Genomic DNA, 22,070 nt, shown 5'->3' with positions numbered 1-22,070 from the left:
TAGGACAAAAAGGAAATAAAAGTAGGGATCCAGTTATAGCAAATTCACTGCAAATGCTATTTTTCAAAGTTAAAGACTTCGGTTACCTTGCGAGACAATTTTGTATATTTTACATAATCTTCCAGGAACATGAGTGCCCCCACCACATCAGAGGGCATGTCGGGGATCTTCTGACTTTGATTGGGGAAAACATCAACAAACAAGCTCATCATTAAATTCATTTTGAATTTGTATTCACAAGATTGTCAACACAACTATGGATTCATACAACTGAGCCTCTTTTTCTGCCGGGTTGGTTACCTTGTACACTGTTCCATGATAGAGCGAACAAACTGACCAATGAGAGCCAAGAACTGCTGCGTGTATCTTGAGTGAAACTGCTTCAGAAGTGTGAGCAGGCCGAGCACTAGGGGAGGCCAATCAACTGGGTCGGTGGATTTCCTGCATGTCATTCCTGTTATAAGTACATTTATTAGTCCGATAGACTTACAACATTTACACATTCTCACAGGCTCATACTTGAATGACAGACCCAACCCGTTATTGTTTCCTGGAAACTACATGTTTGTGCACACCTTTTTATTCTGTAGGTGAGATTCCAAATCATTCTTTCCTCATAGCAGCAAAAGACAACCACTGTTTTGTGTGACTACCTTGTTCTCACTTTCGTTTTAGCTATTCACCTCCAGATATGTGCAAAAATGTGTTTTTTGTCAGGGTTTTTTGTCATTGTCACTTGAATTCCAGGACCCACAGAATATTGTGTTTTAGGTTGTCATCAAATGGTGAGTCTTTGCTTTTTTGAATGTTGACCATTTTGTGTTTGGGAGTCTTTTACTGAGCGAGTTGCTTGTTGTGTAGCCACAAAGGGACATAAGTCTTCTTGTGCCGGTCCCAAATACAGAGGATTGGGTCAGGAAGGGCATCCGACATAAAAGCTTGGCCAAAACAAACATGCGGATCAATCGTCTAAAGATGGAGGACACTGATTTGCTGTGGCGACCCCTTTCGGAAATGCCAAAAGGAAAAGATAGGCTCATAGACAAACACACTTTTCCGAAATTTCAAAACAGATTTATTAATATGGCCCTTTCAGAAGCTAATTGGAAGAATAGCTTGAATTTAAAATGAAAAAGAAAAAACAAATTATTCAGTGTCTGACAAAAGTTTCGTCGCTTATCCAAGTTGTAGGAACAACAAATAATAACTTGACTTGTAGTTGATCTATTGGAATCAGAAATGGCTTATATGAAAGGCAAAGCCCTCTAGATTATGCTTATTATACCAAAATAAAGTTTTGTATCATTCATTGAGTTTTATTATTTAATTAGGACAGAAAGATCAGCTTTTGCTTGGACGAAAGTCTTGTCACATACAAAAGTAATGTAGAAATTATACTATATTAATAAATCTGTTTTGAAATTTCGGAAAAGTGTGTTTGCCTATGAGCCTATCTTCTTCTTCATGAATATTTCATTTTGAATACACAAATATGCTACAATAACGTCAGAACAAAAAGTCACGATGCCTTAGAAAAAGAATTAATATCGTGTATGGCTCCCGTGAGCTTGAAGGACTGCATCCATACGTCTCGGCAATGACTCAATTAACTTATTGATGAAGTCATCTGGAATGTCAAAGAAAGCAGTCTTGCAGGACTCCCAGAGTTCATCAAGATTCTTCGGTTTCATCTTCCAAGCCTCCTTCTTCATCTTACCGCAGACATGTTCAATAACGTTCATGTCTGGTGACTGGGCTGGCCTATTCTGGAGCACCTTGACCTTCTTTGCTTCAGGTACGTTGATGTGGAGGCTGAAGTAAAGGAGCCCTCTCTTGCGGTTTCGGATGTAATGGGCAGCAATCATTTCTTGATACTTCCGGCTGTCGATGTTCCTGGTTGTAACTCCAAACCATGATTTTTCCTCCACCAAACCTGACTGTTTTCTGGGTGAATCTTTGGTCCATACAGGTTCCAACAGGTCTTCTGAAGTCAAGACTTTTGTCAATTTGTTCCGAATATTTTTTGTCTGTCTGTCTGTCTGTCTGTCTTTCTGTCTCTTAATTTATTTGCATTTTGCTCTTTATTGAATTGAGATGGGAAAAAAAAAATCACATGGAATTGTTATGAGAGAAATTGATCGAAACCTACCTTGGTTTCTGGTGTACTGAAGCTTAGGCAGCTGTGCTATGATGAACAAGAAGTTGAGGATAGGAAAGAAAGGAAGGCGCTTTGTGGTGATGTAGATCTGTAACAACAACAAACGTAAAAACCAAGACATGATGCACGTTGATTTGAGGTCAACTGTGGGATGATTACAAGCCAAAATCAATCAATCACATTCATCTCCACAAACCTTATTAAGTGGGTTGTGAATACCCGCAGCCTCCAAATAGGCTGTGATTTCATACAGAAGAGTGTTGTCCTCTTTCGGGTAGGGTAGCGACGGGTCCTGATAGTGGGCTTCAATGTCCGTGAGTAGCGACCTGCAAAGATAAAAAATAAATACACCAATAAATCAATAAAAAGAAATTTGAGACACAAATGATATACATTTGAAAAAGCGCCAAACTTTAAATTCATTACAAAGCCCTCATTACTTCAGTTGAACATAATTTTTTAATGGATGAATGATTTGGGGGGGTAGATCATCTAAAGATTATTGTCATACTCAAATCTAGACCTTCAGGACGAAATAAGTGGCAGAGAATGGATGGATGGATGACATGAATAATGTCGTCTCTGTCCTTAGACTATGGTAATGTTTAAACATGCCTTCAAATTAAGATACAACGCAGATTCAAAGTGCATGAAAAATATATCTCACCACAAGGCTGAATCAGTGGGAGCCCTGAGCTTGTTTTTCTGCAACCAGGCATCACATCTTAGGGTAATATGGAACACCCAACGTTTGTGGCTTATGTCCAGTGTACTTTGTCATTTTGTTTTGGTTGTTCTCATTGCAGAAAACCCCAACCCCGCTTTACACAAGAGTGGATGTCAAAAATTGCAAGTGTTTTTTCAATGCTGTTGTGGCGATCTCAGAGTATTGAGCCATGACTTTAAACCAGAACATAGGATACTAAATGTAGCTTTCTTTTTCTTCTGTCTCCTGGTCTGGCCTTTTCCCATTCCCAAAGAAACTTTCAAAATGTGTTTGTTTTTCACTCCTCTTACGAGATGGGTTTCATTTTAGCGGTGACCTATCACATGAGTGAGAAGTGCGCCTTGACGTGCGTCAAAACATGTGATATAGACAGACGGATGTAACAAAAGAATTAGGTATTTTTTCAAAATAAAGCAGTTTGGATTCTGAAATAAATGAAATGGAATTCATGTAAGTTATTTATTCTGTCTGTATACCCGTGGGCCAGCGATTGGTTAACCGCTGGTGAAAAGCACTTGCGTGAACTTGTATATGAAATGTAGTCTCCAAGTAAAGTTTCCTTAAAATGTCTGGAGTAAATTTTATGGTAAAAGCTTTTTACTCAACACAAACAGAAAAGTCAGGGTATCGCAGAACCCAAGCTGTAATACGTGCTGTACTGACTTGTTAATATTTTCGAGGGCAGCCGCCAGGTGTTTGGAGTCAAACTTGCAAGAGTAGTTCAACTCATTTGCAATCTGCTGTCGAAGGATTTGCATTTGTCCTACCTGCAGCAAAATTCAACATTGTTAGTTTGGCTTTTCTCAGAAGTCTCAAAAAAATAAAACTACCGTATTTTCACAACCATAAGGCGCATATAAACGTCTCAGATTTGTGACGTTTAAAATGTGCAGTGCGCCCTGTAGTGCAGTGCGCCGAATGTGCGGACGTATTAGAGACCACCATGAGGACGTGGTAGAGAACATGAGGGGGGTGCGTGGGCGTGGGTTGTGTATAAAAGAACAGGTACGTATGTGCTTTATGCAGAACATTGCTGTTCGAACAACCCTGAAAATGGCAAAGACACATGGTTATGAAGCTCAGTTTAAACTGAAGGCAATCAGCTACGCCGAGGAGCATGGGAATCGAGCCGCCGCGAGAGAATATAAATTTAACGAGTCGATGGTTCGCAAGTGGAGGAAGCTGGAGAACGAACTCCGACAGGTGAAGAAGACTCAGCTGAGTTTTCGCGGACATAAAGCAAGGTGGCCGGAGTTGGAGGAAAGACTCGAGCAATGGATCGTCGAGCAAAGAGCGAGCGGAAGGAGCGTTACGACTGTCACCATCCGCAGTAACGCTAGCGGAGGAAATGAAAATTGAACATTTCCGAGGAGGTCCGTCTTGGTGCTGGCGTTTTATGAATCGGTGCCATTTTTCCATCCGGACCAGAACTACGGTTGCGCAGCAACAGCCGGCGGATTATTCAGAAAAGTTGCCGAACTTCCGGACCTATTGCGAGAAGCACATTGCCGACAAGCGCATCCAGCCGAGCCACAACACCAACATGGACGAGGTACCGCTAACTTTCGACATCCCGGTGAGTCACATGGTGGAGAAAAAGGGAACCAGCACGGTAGCGATACGCACAACGGGGTACGAAAAGGCTTCGTTTACTGTTGTGCTTGGCTGTCATGCGAATGGAGAGAAACTGCCGTCGATTGTGATTTTTAAAAGAAAGACTTTGCATTAAGAGACATTTCCAGCAGGTGTCATTATTAAGGCAAACGACAAGGGTTGGGTGGACGAGGATATGATGAAGGAGGGGCTGAGGCAGGTGTATGTAAGGAGACCGGGAGGTTTTTTCCACACATCACCGTCACCTCTGATTTGTGACTCTATGCGAGCGCATCTCACAGACAATGTGAAGCAGAAAGTGAAGCGGATGAACGCTACGCTTGCTGTGATTCCGGGTGGGTTGACCAAGGAACTCCAACCGCTGGACATCGGTGTGAACCGGCCGTTCAAAGTGAGGCTGCGAGCGGCGTGGGAGCGATGGAGACCACAGCTTCACGAAGAGTGGTAGGCAGCGCCGGGCGAGTTACGCCACAGTTTGCAAATGGATTGTGGATGCTTGGGCTAACGTGTCTGCTGGCACGGTGGTTCGAGCTTTCGGCAAAGCCGGCATTATTTCCGAGGAGCCGCACGGCACAGAAAGTAACTGACAGTGAGGAAAGCGAACCTGCCATGTTGGATTTAGCGCAAATGTTCGATTCTGTTACCGGTAATGTGCTTGTTTTTACCATGCCGACGCCGATTGAGCGATGATTACAAAATGTTCTTACTTTGTCATTAATAAATAGAGCACTACCAAACTCAGTTTTGCTCCTGATCTGTTTTTTTAAATACGCCTGTATGTTGTGGTAAGGCGGACGCCCGTATGGCAGTAGAGGATATGTACCGGTATATAAAACTTGCGTCCTTTCATCCGGTGCGCCCAATGTGTGTGTGAAATACAGAAATGGCACACATAAATGAGACTACGCCTTTTCACACGGTGCGCTCTTTGGTCGTGAAAATACGGTATATATTTTGACACATGAAATTATTACATGTAGTACCTTCATGATGACCTCCAAATATGGTCCCCAGATTTTAGGGGTTTTGGTGACGGCACTGGAATATACTTTGCTGGCATTACCTTTTAGAAGAGACAATGTATGCTGTAATTTTTATCACAAAACGTTCACAAAAATAGTTTCTTAAATGCCTACCTATGATACCCTGAACTGGACTGACAGCACCTAGCATGGCTTTTAAGACCTCGACGACACCTTTATCCTTTAAAATAGTCTTCTGAATCATTGAGAGGAAATTCTAAATGGAGACATTTCTACTTTCAGGTCCAAATTCACAAGGATGAACAATTCAAACATCGTCAGTATGTATTGTTAAAAAACTGCTCTGTGGGAGCTTCTTACCTGTAGCTCCTTGACTATCATGAAGCACAGCAAGCGGTCCAGTCCATTGAGGCCAAATGTACCCAAAGAGCTCTGTATTTCTGAGAACAGTCTGTTGCTGGTCACTTCCTGGTGGCTCTTCATGTCGTACCAGGTGTTCATTTGGTCAATGTAGCACGTTACCCTGTAAAACATATCTAGGACAGATTACATTTTGTCCAAGATATAACTTTTTTTTTTCAAATAAAGGATTTATATTGTATATTTATTATGTATTTATTATTATTGTTATATCTAGTTTCTATGCCTAGTGTATACATACCTGGGATCTGTGATCCGGAGAATCTCTCTGCAGAGACGTCCAATGAAGGTGGAAGACTCATCCACAGGTGAAAACTTTGGGATGGGGATGTGAGTGGACTGGTACACACTCTGCCAGTCCTGGATCTGATTAAAATCAAGGAAGGGAATAAATATTCTGTGGACATACTGTAGGTTGGAAATAAATTAGTCTTTCCTTGCCGAACCTTAGCCCTGAGGAAACTATTGCACTCTTGTTCTACGTTGTAATTGATGATTCGGGATACTTCCTCCTGCCAAATTTTAAGGCCATATATACTGACATAGTCCTGGATGTATTCAAATGATCTGTAGAATCCGTCCATAGTGGCTGCCATGTCTTTTAACTTGGGCATCAATTCACTAGGCTGAAATCATCCAGATTGCAAAATCAATGACAACATTTTCAGATTTAAATTACAGAACAAATCGTATGCCTAACCTTAGCCTTGGGGTTGAAAATCAATCCTTTGTGGAGAGCATAAGCAACCCTCTTCACCAGTTCCTTCCTGATGCCATCCTCCAGAAGTTGCTTAGGATCCACCTAAAATGTCACATCTCATGTCAGTTTAACACAACGTTTCAGAGAAATGTGTTACAACCTCAATCAGATCTTTTTTTACAATAAGGCAAGAACAAGAAACCTTGATAATTCCAACTAATGTGGTCTTCATCATCAAGATCCCCTCCGTGAAAATGGAGATGTCATGGGTGAGCTTCGCCACCTGTCGTGGGGAAAGCAGAAAACTGAATTATCAATGCCAATGGTTTATGAAATGAAGAATAACAATGTGTAATGTATGTGTTCTTTGATAGCTGTGCTCCATGCTTGTTAGTACAGAACAAGCAAAATTGAACGTGTTTCTGTTGATTCCAATCATTTAGGTTTAAAGGAATGATTCCTGTCAGGATTGACTGATAATTTGGATACAAGAAACATAATATTTGTGATGTTGAATGAACAATTATGCAAATGAGACTCAATTGGTATGAACCATATGTTCTCACTTTTATTTCCAGGCAAGAAGTCGGTTAGGGGGGTATGCCAATGAGAGTACATTTTTTGGAATGAAAACATCTTAAAACCCTTTTGAATATATCATTTTTCAAGTGTACATAGTAGATGTGATGGGTGTAAGACCATTGAAACCTAATGAGCTTCTGTACTTCATAGCGTGCCCCCAGCTGGGAGTACTCCTTCAACTTGTCCTTGTCCAGCCGCGTGGGTACCTCGATGATGTCATGGATCTGAAGATTAATAATCTTGGCCAGAGAGGTGAACATGCTCTCTGGAATGATCTGCAGTACCTACAAATATAAAAACAAAAAGACACAAAGTAATGACAATAGATATTTAAAGTTTGGAAGAGAAAATCAAAATGATCAATAAATCACAAAAAACACAAAAAGAAATATAAAATCAGGTAACAGGACACAAAGAGTTATCAGCTCAACATCATCTATTCAACTATACATTGCACCTTTCTGACATAGGCCACCAATTCTCCTGAGTAGAACTGTGAAACACTCAGCAGGTCAGCACTGTTGACTTGGTTGATGCGCAGCAGTGGAAGATCCAAAGCAGAGGCCAGCTGGTCTCACCAACACAGACAAAATTGGTTTAAAGATTATGGTTTGGAAGTGTGAACAACTTCTAGTTATCCATGCAGACGGTGTAAAAAATGCCCTCGCCTTCAGAAAGGTAGCTCGCAATTTTGGGACCATGGATGAACTGACACGGATGCTCTCCTGCATAATGGTTGTGAAGCTGCAGGGAAAAACAGGAGCCAGACAGTAAAATGTGTGTTGAAGGAAAGGAAACAGATGAAATCTGCTTTGCATGTCAAACCAACACCAAAATGCACAGAGCACGTGCGTCTTGTGCTACCTGCATTCCAATGAATCAATGAGACATGCAGAGCATAAAATCATTTATTTATGACATTCGAACAATGGAAATACTATTTTTACCTTAAAACTTTTTCATCAGCATAGAGATTACAAACATGACATGGCTTATACCACAGTGTACTTTTATCTGTGACAACATTGTCAGAGGTGGTATTTCATTTGTGACATGAGTATTACAGATTTTAACGTGAATTTTCTTAAATAACATGTTAATTAGAAATTAGATCATGGTTTAGGCCATGGCTCATTTTGGGTAAATCACGCTATGCATCAAGGTATGGTTATTTTTGTCCTTTAAATTTCAGAGTGCTCGAGTACTGCTCAAAACTAACAACAGTTATCAATTTAGAACAGATTTTTTAATGCTCAGAAAAGGATACTTATACATGCAGTACATCCGGGTAGCATTCAATAATTACCTTCACAACAGTTCTATTGTCGATGAACATTGCATTCGTGAAACTGAATGAGTGCAATTTGTCACTAACTGTTGTATCTGTCATTCATCACGGCTTACAGAGAACATACCTGTCAATTATCTGCCAAGCATATGACAAGTCTCCCACAATCTGCATTGTGATGAGAACCTCTTCCTTGATATTGATGGTCCGAATCATTTGGTGCAGGAACTTCGTTGTATCTGCCAGAAACTGACAGACCTGCAGATTCGACTCTAACTGGTGGAACTCCTGAACCTTAGAATCAAACGCAAGGAAAAATACAGCATTTCTAATTTTTATGTAAATGTGTCATGGTTCTAAATTAAAAGTGGTTGGTAGCCCAAGGCCACTCGGGGGTGAGTGACACCGGCCTAAATGGGCCAGTACAATTTTCAGTATTAAAGTTTTAAAAAATGTGGTATTTTCTGGAATATAGGGCACACCTTCAACAAATTACATATTTAAAAACCTTTTCCATACATTAGGTGCACCGCATTATAAGGGCACCTTCAATGAATGACATATGTTAAAAGGTTTTCCATACATACGCGCACTGGATTATGAGACGCATGGTCAGCTTTTAAAAAAATATTTTCTTTTAGGTGCGCCTGTTAGTGCAGAAAATACGATACTCTTCCTTTTTTTAACATTTGCTTTTATCCACTCAAATTGATAATTGTTTTGTCTTGCATGTAAGGTTAAATCCGAAGAGAAAACAAGATTGGACTGGATTGACCTTTATTAGTCTCAAAATGGATGAATTTACATTTCACAGCAGCAACGTTTTGAAAGGAAGAGGAAAGGAAAGAAATTGGTAGAAAAACAAAATACAGGAGCTGCTGGAAAGTCAGTCACTGTCGCGGCACCATCTTGAAGTCAAAAGAACAAAAAAAAAAAAAACTAAATAACAAATAATATGACAACACAAAGACACAGAGAGTCATCCAGACGCCGTGAGAGTGGCTACCTTTCCAGCAGCTCATGTGTTTTGTTTTTCTACTTTCATTCCTTTCATCTTCCTTTCATAACTTTGCTGCTGTGAAATGTAAATTTCTCCACCGTGAGACTAATAACGGTAAATCCAATCAAATTCTTAAACACTTGCTGTATCAACTTTGTGACATGAAGCAGTTCGATATGAAAGAGGAGAGGATCTAAGCGCCCTTTTCACCAGTGGTGGAATGTGCACGTCTACTACAAACTAAATGTTGAAAGCAAACACGAAGCTGTAGCATCCATTGACGAAAAGAGATTGTCTCACATCTCATGTTCCAACGAAATCCGCTCAGCACAGTCTCCTCCTTGATGAATATCATGGCCATAAATGCTAAAAAACAATCTGTATCCGTTCCACACGATGCACAACAACACAGTGACAAAAGAAAATAGAAAAACAAGACAAAACAACAACAAAAAATACAGCGCCCCAAAATATTTACAGTGAGACCTCAACTTACAAACATTTTGTCTTACAAACGTCAAACTTATCAAAATTAAACCTTATAATACGCACTATTTTCATAATACACACCCACCACGGCTGGCGGAGTGATCTTCGGCGGAAGCACACGACCGAACAGTACCAGAGGTTAAGTTACCAACAGTCCTTATGGAATACATCTGTGTAAGCTCTCAGTCGTACAGGAGTGGTCCATCGATGAGAAGGTTTCTTCAGCCGTCATCTGTACAAATTTGAAGGTTTCGGACGTTTCGCCTCCTATCCAAGAGGCTTCGTCAGCGAACTAAAGTCTGACTGGTCGTATCGGCCCTATTTATATATCCCTAATGTCCAGACATGGCGGCGCCGGACACAGCTATGATAGGTCCCTACTCTCAGGTTGGCGGGAGCAGAGGACCACTCCCTGTGGGCCCACTGATTGTTCCTACATTCCTGACTAACGACTGGCCTATTTGCCCCACTCCCACCGGTATCACCTCATCAACATTAAGAATGTTGCCTAACCTGTTTTGCCTAAGCAGGCTATTGTATGAACGATCCAAATTGAACCTCATCGTGGATCGTTCATACAATAGCCTGCCTGGCAACCTGAATTGGTTGCCAGGCAAACACAGGGCACAGAGACACAACCATCCGCACTCACACTACGCGGTCCCAGGGAAAACATGCAAACTCCACACAGGGAGGTCTGAGCGGGACTCGAAATCGCGATCTCTGCACTGTGAAGCCGGCGTGCGAACCACTCGAATACCAGGGCACACGATTAGAAAATTAGTTACAATGAGACCTCAGCTTACGAACTTAATTGATTCCCAGACAGCGTGTGTAAGCCAAAAAGTGGGTATCACAAAAAAAATCCCATGGGAAACCATTAAAATGGGAATAATCCGTTCTCAGGTTTCCATAAAATATACTTTTCAACTAACTAAGCCTTAAAACTACACACAACATACCTTATTCTATATATAATAAATGTGCTATTGTATTGTAATGAAAGAAATACACTGCACTGTATAATAACTTTACTTTACTAACTTAACTTCACTACTTTATTTACATTTGTGATTGTCGTTGATGGCTCTTAATTGACACCTGTTGCTTTCTGACTTGTAAGGTCTTACCAAACTGAGGCATCACATTATCATTCATCATGTTGATGATTCTCATAGCCTTTTCTGGATGGAACTGTTCAATAAAAGCCTGCACAAATCAAATCCTCTGTGTTGAGGACCTCATTATGGTCAGCAACAAGCTCCTCGGTGTCATCTACATCCACTTCCAGTCCCGTAGGTGCTGGCAGAGATTTTATTACAACAAAAGGCGATGATTCCACGGACGCGGAAAAAAACGCGTCATTAGTCACGTGAAAGAATCGACTAAATAACGCCTTGTGTAAACTTTACACAAAGGCATTATTTAGTCGATGTGAGAAAAACGAACGAGGCGTGCGTTTGTGGCGTCACACGTGCACACCGCGGCTGTCATGTGAATCTCAGCCCGACACATCTCTCCCGCTGTGTGTCACTTTCCTGAGAGTAACATTCTTCATTTCCACCATTGGCACCATCCTTCACCTAAAAGCTTTACAGTGTTGTGTAAACCTTACACAAAGGCGTTATTTAGTCGATGCTTTCACGTGACTAATGACGCAGAGATTCACATGCGAGTTGACAGCTGGGGCCGTGCCGCCGCACGCGACACTTCAATTACATTTCATTTCAACAAGTCACTGAAGCTTTACACTGCTTTAGGCGAAGGATGGTGGCAATGGTGGAAATGGAGAATGGTGGAAATGGAGAATGTTACTCTCAGGGAGGTGACACACAGCGTGACAGATGTGTCAGGCTGAGATTCACATGACAGCCGCGGTGTGCACATGTGATGCCACAAACGCACACCTCGTTCGTGTTTCTCAGTGATCTCCTCCTCGACGGTGATTTTATTTTTTGTGTCTTCTTCGGCTGAACACGAGCCTGTGGTGGGTTTTTTTTTCGGTCCCATAATAGTAAAATTATCTGCAAAAAGCTCCTCGGAGTCGATCGACGTGTTAATTCAGAGAGAGGGAGCGTGGAAAGTAGCGCCGGCAGGCTGCCTAATCTGGGTCATGAAAACCAAACATGTAGCGATTAACATTACAAATATATCACAAAGAAACAATACAAAATGTTTAATGATTCTACTTTAAAGGCTTTACTCAAATACATTCTCTTCCTCACCTCGACAAGAGCCTGTATGAGTTGGACCGTCTTCCTACCAGCAGCTGTGGAGTCCTCATAGTTCAAAGATTCTATCTGCTTTGAAATTTCTTTGAACCAAGTTTGTAGGTTTTCTGAGATGGTGACACAACACAAGCATTATATATATATATATATATATATATATATATATATATATATATATATATACATACACACAGTAAAGTCTCGTTATATCGATATTCAAGGGAGTCCGAAAAAATATCGATATAACCGGGACTATCGATATATCCGACCCTGTTTTCATGTAATTTTGTCTGTGCGTGCATAGAAATAGTATCGATATAACCGGGACTATCGATATATCCGATATTGATATAACGAGACTTTACTGTATATATATATAGTGTACCTCGGTTCTCGACCATAATTCGTTCCAGGACCCTGTTCCAAAAGCGATTTTTTCGAACACCAAAGCCACCTCTTTGCTCCTGTCACTTGCGAGTAAACAGCGGGGGGGGGGGGGGGGGGGGGGGGGCTGCCTCTCCCGGCCGTTCTCCACCCGCTGTCATTCTCTAATCACGGACACGGGGGATTTATACGGTTCGCGATCACCTCACCAATGCCGGATGATTGACTCAACTCGCCACCGTACCTGGACTCTTCCTTCGATGCGCGAGTGTATCCGGTCCGAGGTATTTTCCCTGCGTCCCGTAAATTGATGTCATCTTCCGGGATTGCGTAATTTTGCCCCCTCGTGTGCCATTTGCTTTTTGCCGTAGTAAGCGGGTCGGATCACCCCCTACCTTCTTACTCGCTGTGGTTTATTTTATTTGTGAATAAACATCCTGCTTGGTTAGTACGTGTCTGCTTTGGGATCCCAAACATTCCACTACGTTCTGACGAGTCAGCTGCTGTCACTCTCGCTCGGAACGTGACAGCTACGGATGACTCGCTACAGGATGTTCTTTTCTCTTAAAATATCTATCCAATGACACTTGCTCTCACTCCCACAGTCACATTACTAGATTTCACAGCCTCCTTATTCTTTAATATCGTACTGATCGTAGATTTCGCCATGCTGTATTCCCTCGCCAGATCAGACACTCGCACACTTCCTTCATATTTTGCGATTATTTCTTTCTTAAATGCAATAGTTGTACGCACTACTTTTCTTTTGTCACTTTAAGCAGCACTTACTTTCTTTGGAGGCATGATTAGGGGCTAAAACTCTTCGTACACCTATATTAAACGCTAGAGCAAAACGCAGCACACCCGCTAGCGACAACAGTTGGTCACGAACAGAACGATACAGCCGTGCGCCGCTCAGCTCCCCACCCTCGCATACGCACTCACGCGTCGTATTGGCGTTCGAACACCGATTGATGTTCGAACGCCGCAGCAAGAGTATCTTGAATATTTTGTTCGAACAGTGAGGTGTTCGAGAACCGAGGTACCACTGTATATATATATATATATATAGTCATATTTTAATACGAGAAATTTCATTTGTGTTCTTGAGCAATGACTGCAATAACACTGGCCAGAAATAACTATATTTGTTTGTAAGCTTAACTCACCATTCTTTTCCACCCTTGTGAGGGGTTTCACACCAGAGAAGACTTCTGCCAGTTCGGTCATTCTCTCTGAGCCCTCCTTTTTGTAGCTCTCCCATTTGATCTGTTTCTCTGACAGCATCTGCTTGAACATCTGGAGGAGGGCCAGCATAGATGAACTTGATGAGGAAAGCCTAGTCAGATGTGTTATGTAATGAAAAAGCTTACACCTGTCATTTCCTAATGAACGAATGACTAACCATATGTTACCATAATGTGTGTTAATAAAGAACAGAACAGATATGTTGAAAAAAGAAACAGATTGTGCTGATGCCCCCCCCCCCAAAAAAAAATGGTGATCCTTCAACTCCTGCAGTAACTCTGAGCACTGACATACTGGAAAGGAGCTCTCAAAGCCCTCTCTTACTGAAAGTCGCTGTAAAGTGACGATCAAATGCCTTTCCAATTTTACACACCAAAAAAAAAAAAAAAAAAAAACAGCCGACCAAATTTGAATAAATATAAATTAGCTTATTTTCCTTTCGGCTTCTCCCTTCAGCAGGGATGAGAATAACAAATGAGGAAAAAGTCTGAAAAAAAAGGCATGGTTCTGGGGGCCACAGTGGGGTGCAGGGGCAACGCCTCGTTGGGGGACCAGGGGGCAAAGGCCGGACGCTCAGCGATTTTAGCAATTTAATAACCACAAAACATTCAATTCATCACAGAAATTCAACTGATTTGTGAAAATAAAGTCACCTGTTGGTGGGCTACCAGTATGGCAAAATTGTTATACAGTGAGACCTCAACTTACGAACACCTTATATTACGAACTTTTCGTCTTACGAACGTCAAATTTATGAAAATTAAACCTTATAATAAGCACTATTTTCATATTACACATCCACCACGGCTGGAACACCAAAGCACACGACCTTTGGATCTGGCGGAGTGATCTTTGGCGGAAGTACACGACCGAACAGCGCTCCAGCCGGCGCTACTTTCCACCCCCTCTCTCTGAATTCACACGTCCATAGTCTCCGAGGAGCTTTTTGCAGATAATTTTACTATTATAGGACCGGAAAATAAACACCACAGGCTCGTGTTCAGCCTCAGTTCAAATGTGGTGCGTTACTATGAATAAATTGAAGAAACTACCAGCCGTACACGTCTACTCTGCTCTGTTTATTTGTCATCCAGGACTTGGGGTGCGTTCAGGTTCGAGAATAGCGCACGACTTCTTATGACTCTAGGCTGTTTGGAAAGCATTGTCTAACTGAATGAGCAGGGACAAACACTTGCCAACGTTTTTGTGTTGCTACACTTGAACGCACCCCCTGTCAAGATAGAAGTGATTGTGATTGGCTAAATGGTAGAGTCATGTGTCATGGTAAGCCAATCAGAGCTCTTGTTTTCACACACACCGGAACAGCGTGTCAATAGTCACGCTAAATTGTCACGTGCGAGTTGACAGCTGGGGCGGGGCCGCCGGTCACGACACTTCAATTTCATTTCATTTCAACGAGTCACTGTCACCTCACCAGTGACATGATTATGACGAAATTGCATCGCTGTTTCTTGTGCTGGCAAATCCAACAGCTTGCTTTGCACGAGGTGATTGTTAGACGTGATGGCGTAAGTTTGTTGCTTTCCAGTTTGCGATCGCGAGCGTGCCATTTTATTTGCCCTGCCCACCTTCTTTTGTCGCGTTTTATTCCGCATCCGTGGAATCATCGGACTCGCGCCTTTTGTTGTAATAAAATCTCTGCCAGCATCTACCGGACTCGAAGTGAATGCACATGACATCGAGGAGCTTGTTGCTGACCATAATGAGGTCATCAACACAGAGAATTTGATTTGCCTTAAAGCAGGCCATTCAGCAGTTGATGTGCAGGCTTTTATTGAACAGTTGTATACAGAAAAGGCTATGAGAATCATCAACACGATGAATGATAATGTGATGCCTCAGTTTCGTAAGACCTTACAAGTCAGAAAGCAACAGGTGTCAATTAAGAGCCATCAACGACCATCACAAATGTAAATAAAGTGACTTTATTATATAGTGCAGTGTATTTCTTTCATTACAATACAATAGCACATTTATTATACATATGATAAGGTAACCTACCTTATGATAAGGTAGGTTAAGGTAGGATAAGGTAGGTTGTGTGTAGTTTTAAGGCTTATTTAGTTCAAAAGTATTTTTTATGGAAACCCGCGAACGGATTATTCCCATTTTAATGGTTTCCTATGGGAATTTTTTTTTCGAGATACACACTTTTCGCCTTACACACTGTCTGGGAGCCAATTAAGTTCGTAAGTTGAGGTCTCACTGTATCAGTATCATTTTTTGCCATGGTTCAAATATTGCATTTTATTTTACCATTTGCCACACTCCTGCATGAATTTTCATTCTTCAATATGTATACATCATCATATTGTCAATTTAAACATAATATAGTATCACAGGATCTCGGATGTAAATGCTTAAAAGAGCAAAAAAAAAAAAAAAGAAGTGTACAGGTAAAGCACAAAGTTTCAGAACAATAAAAATATCTTACTCATCTAAAACAGTTTTTGATCCCAGCAGTCTTGTCAATTTCCCTCGCTCTCCTTCTTTTCTAACACTTCCGTCATCATAGACAACGTCACTTGAGTAGTTTGTGCTATCTACTTAAGTCTCATGCGCCATTACCACCAGCTAACTGTCAAGTTTCACTACGGCTCGTGAAAACCGATGGGCAAAGCATGGCAAGGGTGAAACTCGATTTAGCGCTATTCCGATAGTGTCATTATACAGCAAAACTCGGTTGTACAATCGAGTCATCTGCCGCAAACATGTTTTAATGTTTATGTCGCAAAACGCAAATATTTACACTACGAGGAGCTCAAGTACAGTATATGATAGTCGTGCTTGTGCCAGCACTTAGATTCTAACGTGGAGTCCCCCCCCTCCCACACACACGCCAACCGAGACTCCACGGAAGGCAGGCGATTGGAACACTCCCCTCCCCGAAATTTTGTCAACGGATTTGCGCTTTTCTCAAGAATGGTCATTTTGTTCAGAAAAAGTCGGAAATTCGCCGATCGGTGGAAAATTCTCATCCCTGCTTTAGGGGTCGCGACAGTGAATCAGTTGTCTCCATCTAACCCTGTTTTGTGCATCCTCTTCTCTCACACCAGCTGCCACCGCTTTATCCTGATTTTGATCGCAGGTTTTTTTTAAATGTATTTTTTTTGTTTCAGTAATTGCTTGTAGTTAGCACAAAGTATTTACCATGATTCCTTGTTTATGAAAGCATTAACATGGGAAAAATTGGGCAAAAAGAAATTTAGAACAAATACAAATCTGTGATTAATTACAATTAATTATGAGTTAATTGTCATCAAATGGTGAGCATAGTTTTGCTTTTTTGAATGTTGCTGTGCCAATGACCATTTTGTGTTTGGGAGCCTTTTACCAAGCATCTTCATCTTTATGAAGTTCATAGAGTTGCATGTTCTGCAGCCAAACATTCGAATCAAACCTCTGAAGATGGAGGACACTGATTCACCGTGGCGATCCCTTGAAGGGGAAAGCCGAAAGGAAAAGAATTATGAGTTAAATGTGACTTAAATTTGATCATAATTCTCACTCTCTGATAAACGCCTCTTCCTTGGTACTTGCATTTTTTTTGTTTTTAGATTTTATTGTTTGATTAGTTTCTTTGTGAAATAAAAAACCTCTCGCTCTCACTCACTCACTTTCACTGTCACTCTCTTTCTCTCTCACCTCTTCTCTTTCCCCCTCTCTCCCTCCCTACCAACTGTTGGGTGTGCCATGGGAAATTATCCACAACGTATGCCTGTGCGGTCTATCAAATTTCAGTGAGTGACAGAGGCACATCCAATCACACGATATGATGCAATGACTCTCTGCAGCCAATCATGCGATTGACAGTACTCTGCCCCATATTAATAACAGTGCGGCGATATCGATACAGACGCTAGCGCACTGCATGTAAACAAACTCGAACAAAAAAATTCCAGAGGCATCGCTTGTCATTTTGGGCGATTTTAATAGAGCACATCTTAACCGCAAACTTCCCAAGTACAGTCTAAGCATCACATTAACTCTTTCACCAGAGAAGGCGACATGCTAGAACACTGCTTTACAACACTCAAAGGTGCATACCGATCAGATGTCCATGTGGCATTGGGTCTTTCTGAACACTATCATCTTCTTCTTCTTTTGGCTAATCCCTTCAGGGGTCGCAACAGCAAATCAGTGTCCTCCATCTAACCCGGCTTTGTGCATCCTCTTCTCTCACACCAGCTACGTTCATGTCTTCTTTGACAACATCCATAAACCTCCTCTTTGGTCTTTCTCTCAGTCTTCTGCCTGGCAGTTCAAGGCTTAGCATCCTTCTTCCAATATGATCACTCTCTCTTCTCTGGACATGTCCAAACCATCTTAATCTGGCCTCTTTGACTCTAATATGAGTTGACCCTCTGATATATTCATTACTGATCCTATCCAACCTAGTCACTCCCAAAGAAAACCTCAACATCTTCATCTGTACTACCTCCAGCTCTGCCGCCTGTCTTTTCTTCAATGGCCCAGTCCAAACATCATGGCTGGTCTCACCACCACACACCTCCTTTCATCCTACCTGAAACCCTTCTATCACACATCACACATGACATTTTTCTCCTGCCGTTCCACCCTGCCTGGACACGCTTCTTCACCTTTTTTCCACATTCTCCATTGCTCTGGACAGTTGACTCCAAGTACTTAAAATCATCTACCTTCTTTATCTCTTCTCCCTGTAGCATCACCTTTGTACTTGGGTCCCTCTCATTCACACACACACATATTCTGTCTTGCAGCGACTGATCTTCATTCCTCTCCTTTCCAAGGCATACCTCCACCTCTCTAGTTTCTCCCCCACCTGTTCCCTGCTTTCGCTACAGATCACAAAGTCATCTGCAAACATCATCGTCCAAGGAGATTATTGTCTAACATCGGCTGTCAGCCTGTCCATCGCCATAGCGAAGAAAAAGGGGCTCAGAGCTGACCCCTGGTGGAGCCCCACCTCCACCTTGAATTCCTCCGTCACACCGACAGCACACCTCACAACTGTCTTACAGTTATGATACATGTCTTGGAACGTGCAGACATACTTTGCTGTCACTCTACTGTAGACTTCCTCATGCACAGCTCTTCTCTTCCTCATAGCACAGCTCTTCTCTGGACACCCTGTCATACGCTTTCTCCAGATCTACAAAGAAACAATGCAATTCCTTCTGACCTTCTCTGTACTTCTCCATGAGCATTCTTAAAGCAAACACTGCATCTGTCGTACTCATTTTTGGCATGAAGCCATACTGCTGCTCACAAATGTTCACTTCTGCTCTTAGTCTAGCTTCAACTACTCTTTCTCATTGTTTCAATGTAAGGCTCATTAACTGTATTCCTCTGTAGTTACTACAACTTTGCTCATGAATGTTATACGTTGACTTCCTGAACAAAAATAAGTATGAATTGCTGCTATTTTAAGTTGGAAGGGCTATCGAAGTAAATGCAAATAGAAGAACAAATAGTGAAACCGGGTGAAATATGTTCTTTATCGAGTGAAAAAGATCTACTCTGCAAAACATGACAAATTAATGTTGTCAGCAAACGTTTGCGAATGTCCTGAACAGCTAAAATGCCATTAAGTGCCTTTTCTGCATGGACCTACACACGGAATGAGACAGTACATTGCAGTAGCTTGCAAGGCAGTTTGCGGACCAGAAGTGCTATTTATTTCCTTACCACCTTTGTATGTCATGTGTGGGTCCATATAATAAAAGACACAGTCAATCGAATATCATCCAACTTTGAACTAGCCACCAAAGATGACTTTTATAATCCATCTATCAATCATTTTGCTGCTTAATCGATTAATCAGATTTTTTAAACATAAACCCTGGTGGAAATACTAAAAATTCATCTTTGGCCTATAATAATATAAACTGTTGGTAACGCCCACCTCCTTGAGGGTGAATTCTAGCTGGGCTGCATCGAGTAAGAGCTGAAAGAGGATCTTGGGGGTGTACTTGGAGTCATTCAGCACTTGGTCTTTAATCTGCCGTAGTTTCTTGTTGTTTGGGTCATAGGCTGTCAAATATTGGCACATTCATGTCAGCGATACATCAGTATTGCACTTTTGCACAAAAAAATACCATGGTTGAATTTAAGTGGCGAAATTTTAAATGGTTACAGAATTTGGTATGTTTGTCCACATAGCCAATGTTAAACACTACTGTTGCATTATTTGTCTTTATGGTAGCTGGCCTAAGGATTTAGCGTCTTGTTTCTGTGGAAAATTGTTACAGAAAAATTGTTTCCCAAAACAAACACTGCACACTAGTTGAGTGTACACGATGGCATTTCTCCTGTGTGAACAACGCGGGAGGAGAACATAACGTGATGTACGAACAAAACACGAAAGAGAGATTTGATGGGAGGCACGATTCCGAGGCAAGTACTTCAAGTCAGTCATTAGATCTAAAGGCTAATCACTGTGAAAAAAAATAATGATAGTCTTAGTTATTCTAGAATCTACTAGTTCTAAACATGTTACTTGATGAACAAAACATTCATCATAGGGTGTAGTGATACTCATGTTAACTATTGGTCAAATTAACAATGATGTGGTAGATTCTAGATGGTAGCAATGCATCCTCTTGGGGTTGCAAACGACATCAATCCATATCAATAACTACCTGTGGTAGTATATCAAAAGATAGCTGGGACCAAAGAGTAGACATAATTAGTCTTACCCGATTCAGCAGAATGCAACATTAGCCAGCGAATGGCAACATTGCAGTCCCTCAGACAGTTAAGCAATTTTGGAATGTTGTCTAGAATGATCTCTTCCCTGAGGAAACCTTCCTTCAGCAGCTGTTGTATCTGAGGACGAAGGGTCTCCATGCTCATCGCATAACGGGTCGCCTGTAAATATAACCAGCAACTATTTATTCATTATCCAAGGACAAATCCGCACAGATTCATACACTACTTGTCAGTAAGTGAGTACCAATACTATTGCACCTGTTCTTTGACATTAGCAGAATCTAGAGTGTAGTTGAGTGCAGTTTTAGCAGCTTTGTATGGGTCCCACGCCTCCACCAGGTTCACTGTGATCCCCATGTAGATGCTGATAACCTGTGGTTGTACAAAATGAAAACAGTTCATTCAAGGAATTTGATCACAGATCTGTAAAGACATACCCTTATGACTTTTGAAAAATCACTTTAATGAGCATATCAATTATTGGCAGTGGCTACAATCAGAATCAGAACTGGGCAAATATGTAGAACAAGCTGCACTAGTATCATCACAAACAAGGACATGACAAATAAGTATGGGAAGAAATTCCATAATGTAAGTGTACTGTGCAGTGGTATGACCCAATGACAGATGTTGGAGTAATCTTGTTGAAGGCACCGAACCCCACCAGTTTCACATGCTCATTCACTGAACCCTTATTTCAATGATTGTGCCCACTAACTGCAGACTAGACCAGCCATGGGCAAACTACGGCCCGCGGGCCACATACGGCCCATTAGGCTTTTTAATCCGGCCCGCCGAACCTGCCCAAATTATAGTAAAAACAGTGTGAAACTCATGACAAAAATTAGCAGTCAACAGGGCAGATAACTGAAAAGTTGCCTGCCCCATTTTTCACAACTTGAAGCACAATGCGAAAACTAATCACATGAAAAAACATTGTCACAAAGTATAAAGTTTTTTTTAAATCAAGAATGTACCTACTACAAATGCTACCTTGCTTAATTTGCGGTAAATGTTCATGGCTAGATTTTGCTGCAGTAGTCGATTGTCATTGTGGTGCACAATGCAACGGTTGCATTGCTTCCTACGAGCCACTAAGCCCCTTTCATAAGTCTCACGTACACTTTACAGTCACGGTTTAATGTAAATTTACGTTTTGTAGCGTCACATATGTTGTTAGCTTCTTTTGAATCTTTCTTCTGGGCTGAGGTTCTGTGCATCTATTTTGGAAAATTATATTCAATTGCACGACTTTATAACACTTGCGAAAGTCCGGAAGAAAGAAGCAGGCTTCTGATTGGCTGCCGTGCCGAGTATGCAAATTCCACTGCAGGTAGCCTATGTCTGTGTGCTCGGCGACGGTACACGTGTATTGTTTGCGCGTGAAGGCTAGGGCGTCAGTGAGGAGTTTGTTGAGCGCGCGGTCAGGACAAACCATCTATGATTTGGCGGAATTTAACACAAGTAGGTATTATTGAGCTTGAATATTTCGTTGTGGAATAATATGTTTTGAATGATGAAAGTGATTCCAT

At 41.5% G+C, this 22,070-nt stretch overlaps 1 protein-coding gene across 3 annotated transcripts in view; it reads right to left on the bottom strand.

Annotated features, from left to right (window-relative positions):
* The window catches only part of washc5 (WASH complex subunit 5), a 37,913-nt gene that overhangs the window by 1,042 nt on the left and 14,801 nt on the right, over positions 1-22,070 (bottom strand). For 2 of the 3 annotated variants that reach the window (XM_088998007.1, XM_088998006.1), the window contains exons 8-28: positions 20,797-20,910; positions 20,526-20,697; positions 19,733-19,860; positions 13,746-13,875; positions 12,187-12,299; positions 8,600-8,766; positions 7,853-7,928; positions 7,642-7,752; positions 7,328-7,468; positions 6,805-6,885; positions 6,603-6,704; positions 6,349-6,528; positions 6,144-6,268; positions 5,843-6,005; positions 5,636-5,738; positions 5,483-5,562; positions 3,549-3,652; positions 2,355-2,484; positions 2,150-2,246; positions 301-454; positions 87-174 (exon numbers count right to left, since the gene is read on the bottom strand). In XM_088998007.1, coding sequence (XP_088854133.1) covers positions 87-174; positions 301-454; positions 2,150-2,246; positions 2,355-2,484; positions 3,549-3,652; positions 5,483-5,562; positions 5,636-5,738; positions 5,843-6,005; positions 6,144-6,268; positions 6,349-6,528; positions 6,603-6,704; positions 6,805-6,885; positions 7,328-7,468; positions 7,642-7,752; positions 7,853-7,928; positions 8,600-8,766; positions 12,187-12,299; positions 13,746-13,875; positions 19,733-19,860; positions 20,526-20,697; positions 20,797-20,910 — 2,559 coding nt within the window. Of the gene's footprint in view, positions 1-86; positions 175-300; positions 455-2,149; positions 2,247-2,354; positions 2,485-3,548; positions 3,653-5,482; positions 5,563-5,635; positions 5,739-5,842; positions 6,006-6,143; positions 6,269-6,348; positions 6,529-6,602; positions 6,705-6,804; positions 6,886-7,327; positions 7,469-7,641; positions 7,753-7,852; positions 7,929-8,599; positions 8,767-12,186; positions 12,300-13,745; positions 13,876-19,732; positions 19,861-20,525; positions 20,698-20,796; positions 20,911-22,070 lie in introns of those variants that run through there. The other variant, XR_016115220.1, reaches the window with a different exon arrangement.

This window comes from Hippocampus bargibanti, linkage group LG06 (genome assembly GCF_051943395.1).
Source record: "Hippocampus bargibanti isolate YZ-2025 linkage group LG06, ASM5194339v1, whole genome shotgun sequence".
NCBI lineage: Eukaryota > Metazoa > Chordata > Actinopteri > Syngnathiformes > Syngnathidae > Hippocampus > Hippocampus bargibanti.
Note: the sequence above shows the minus strand (reverse complement) of the source record. Positions and strands in the feature narration are given on the sequence as shown.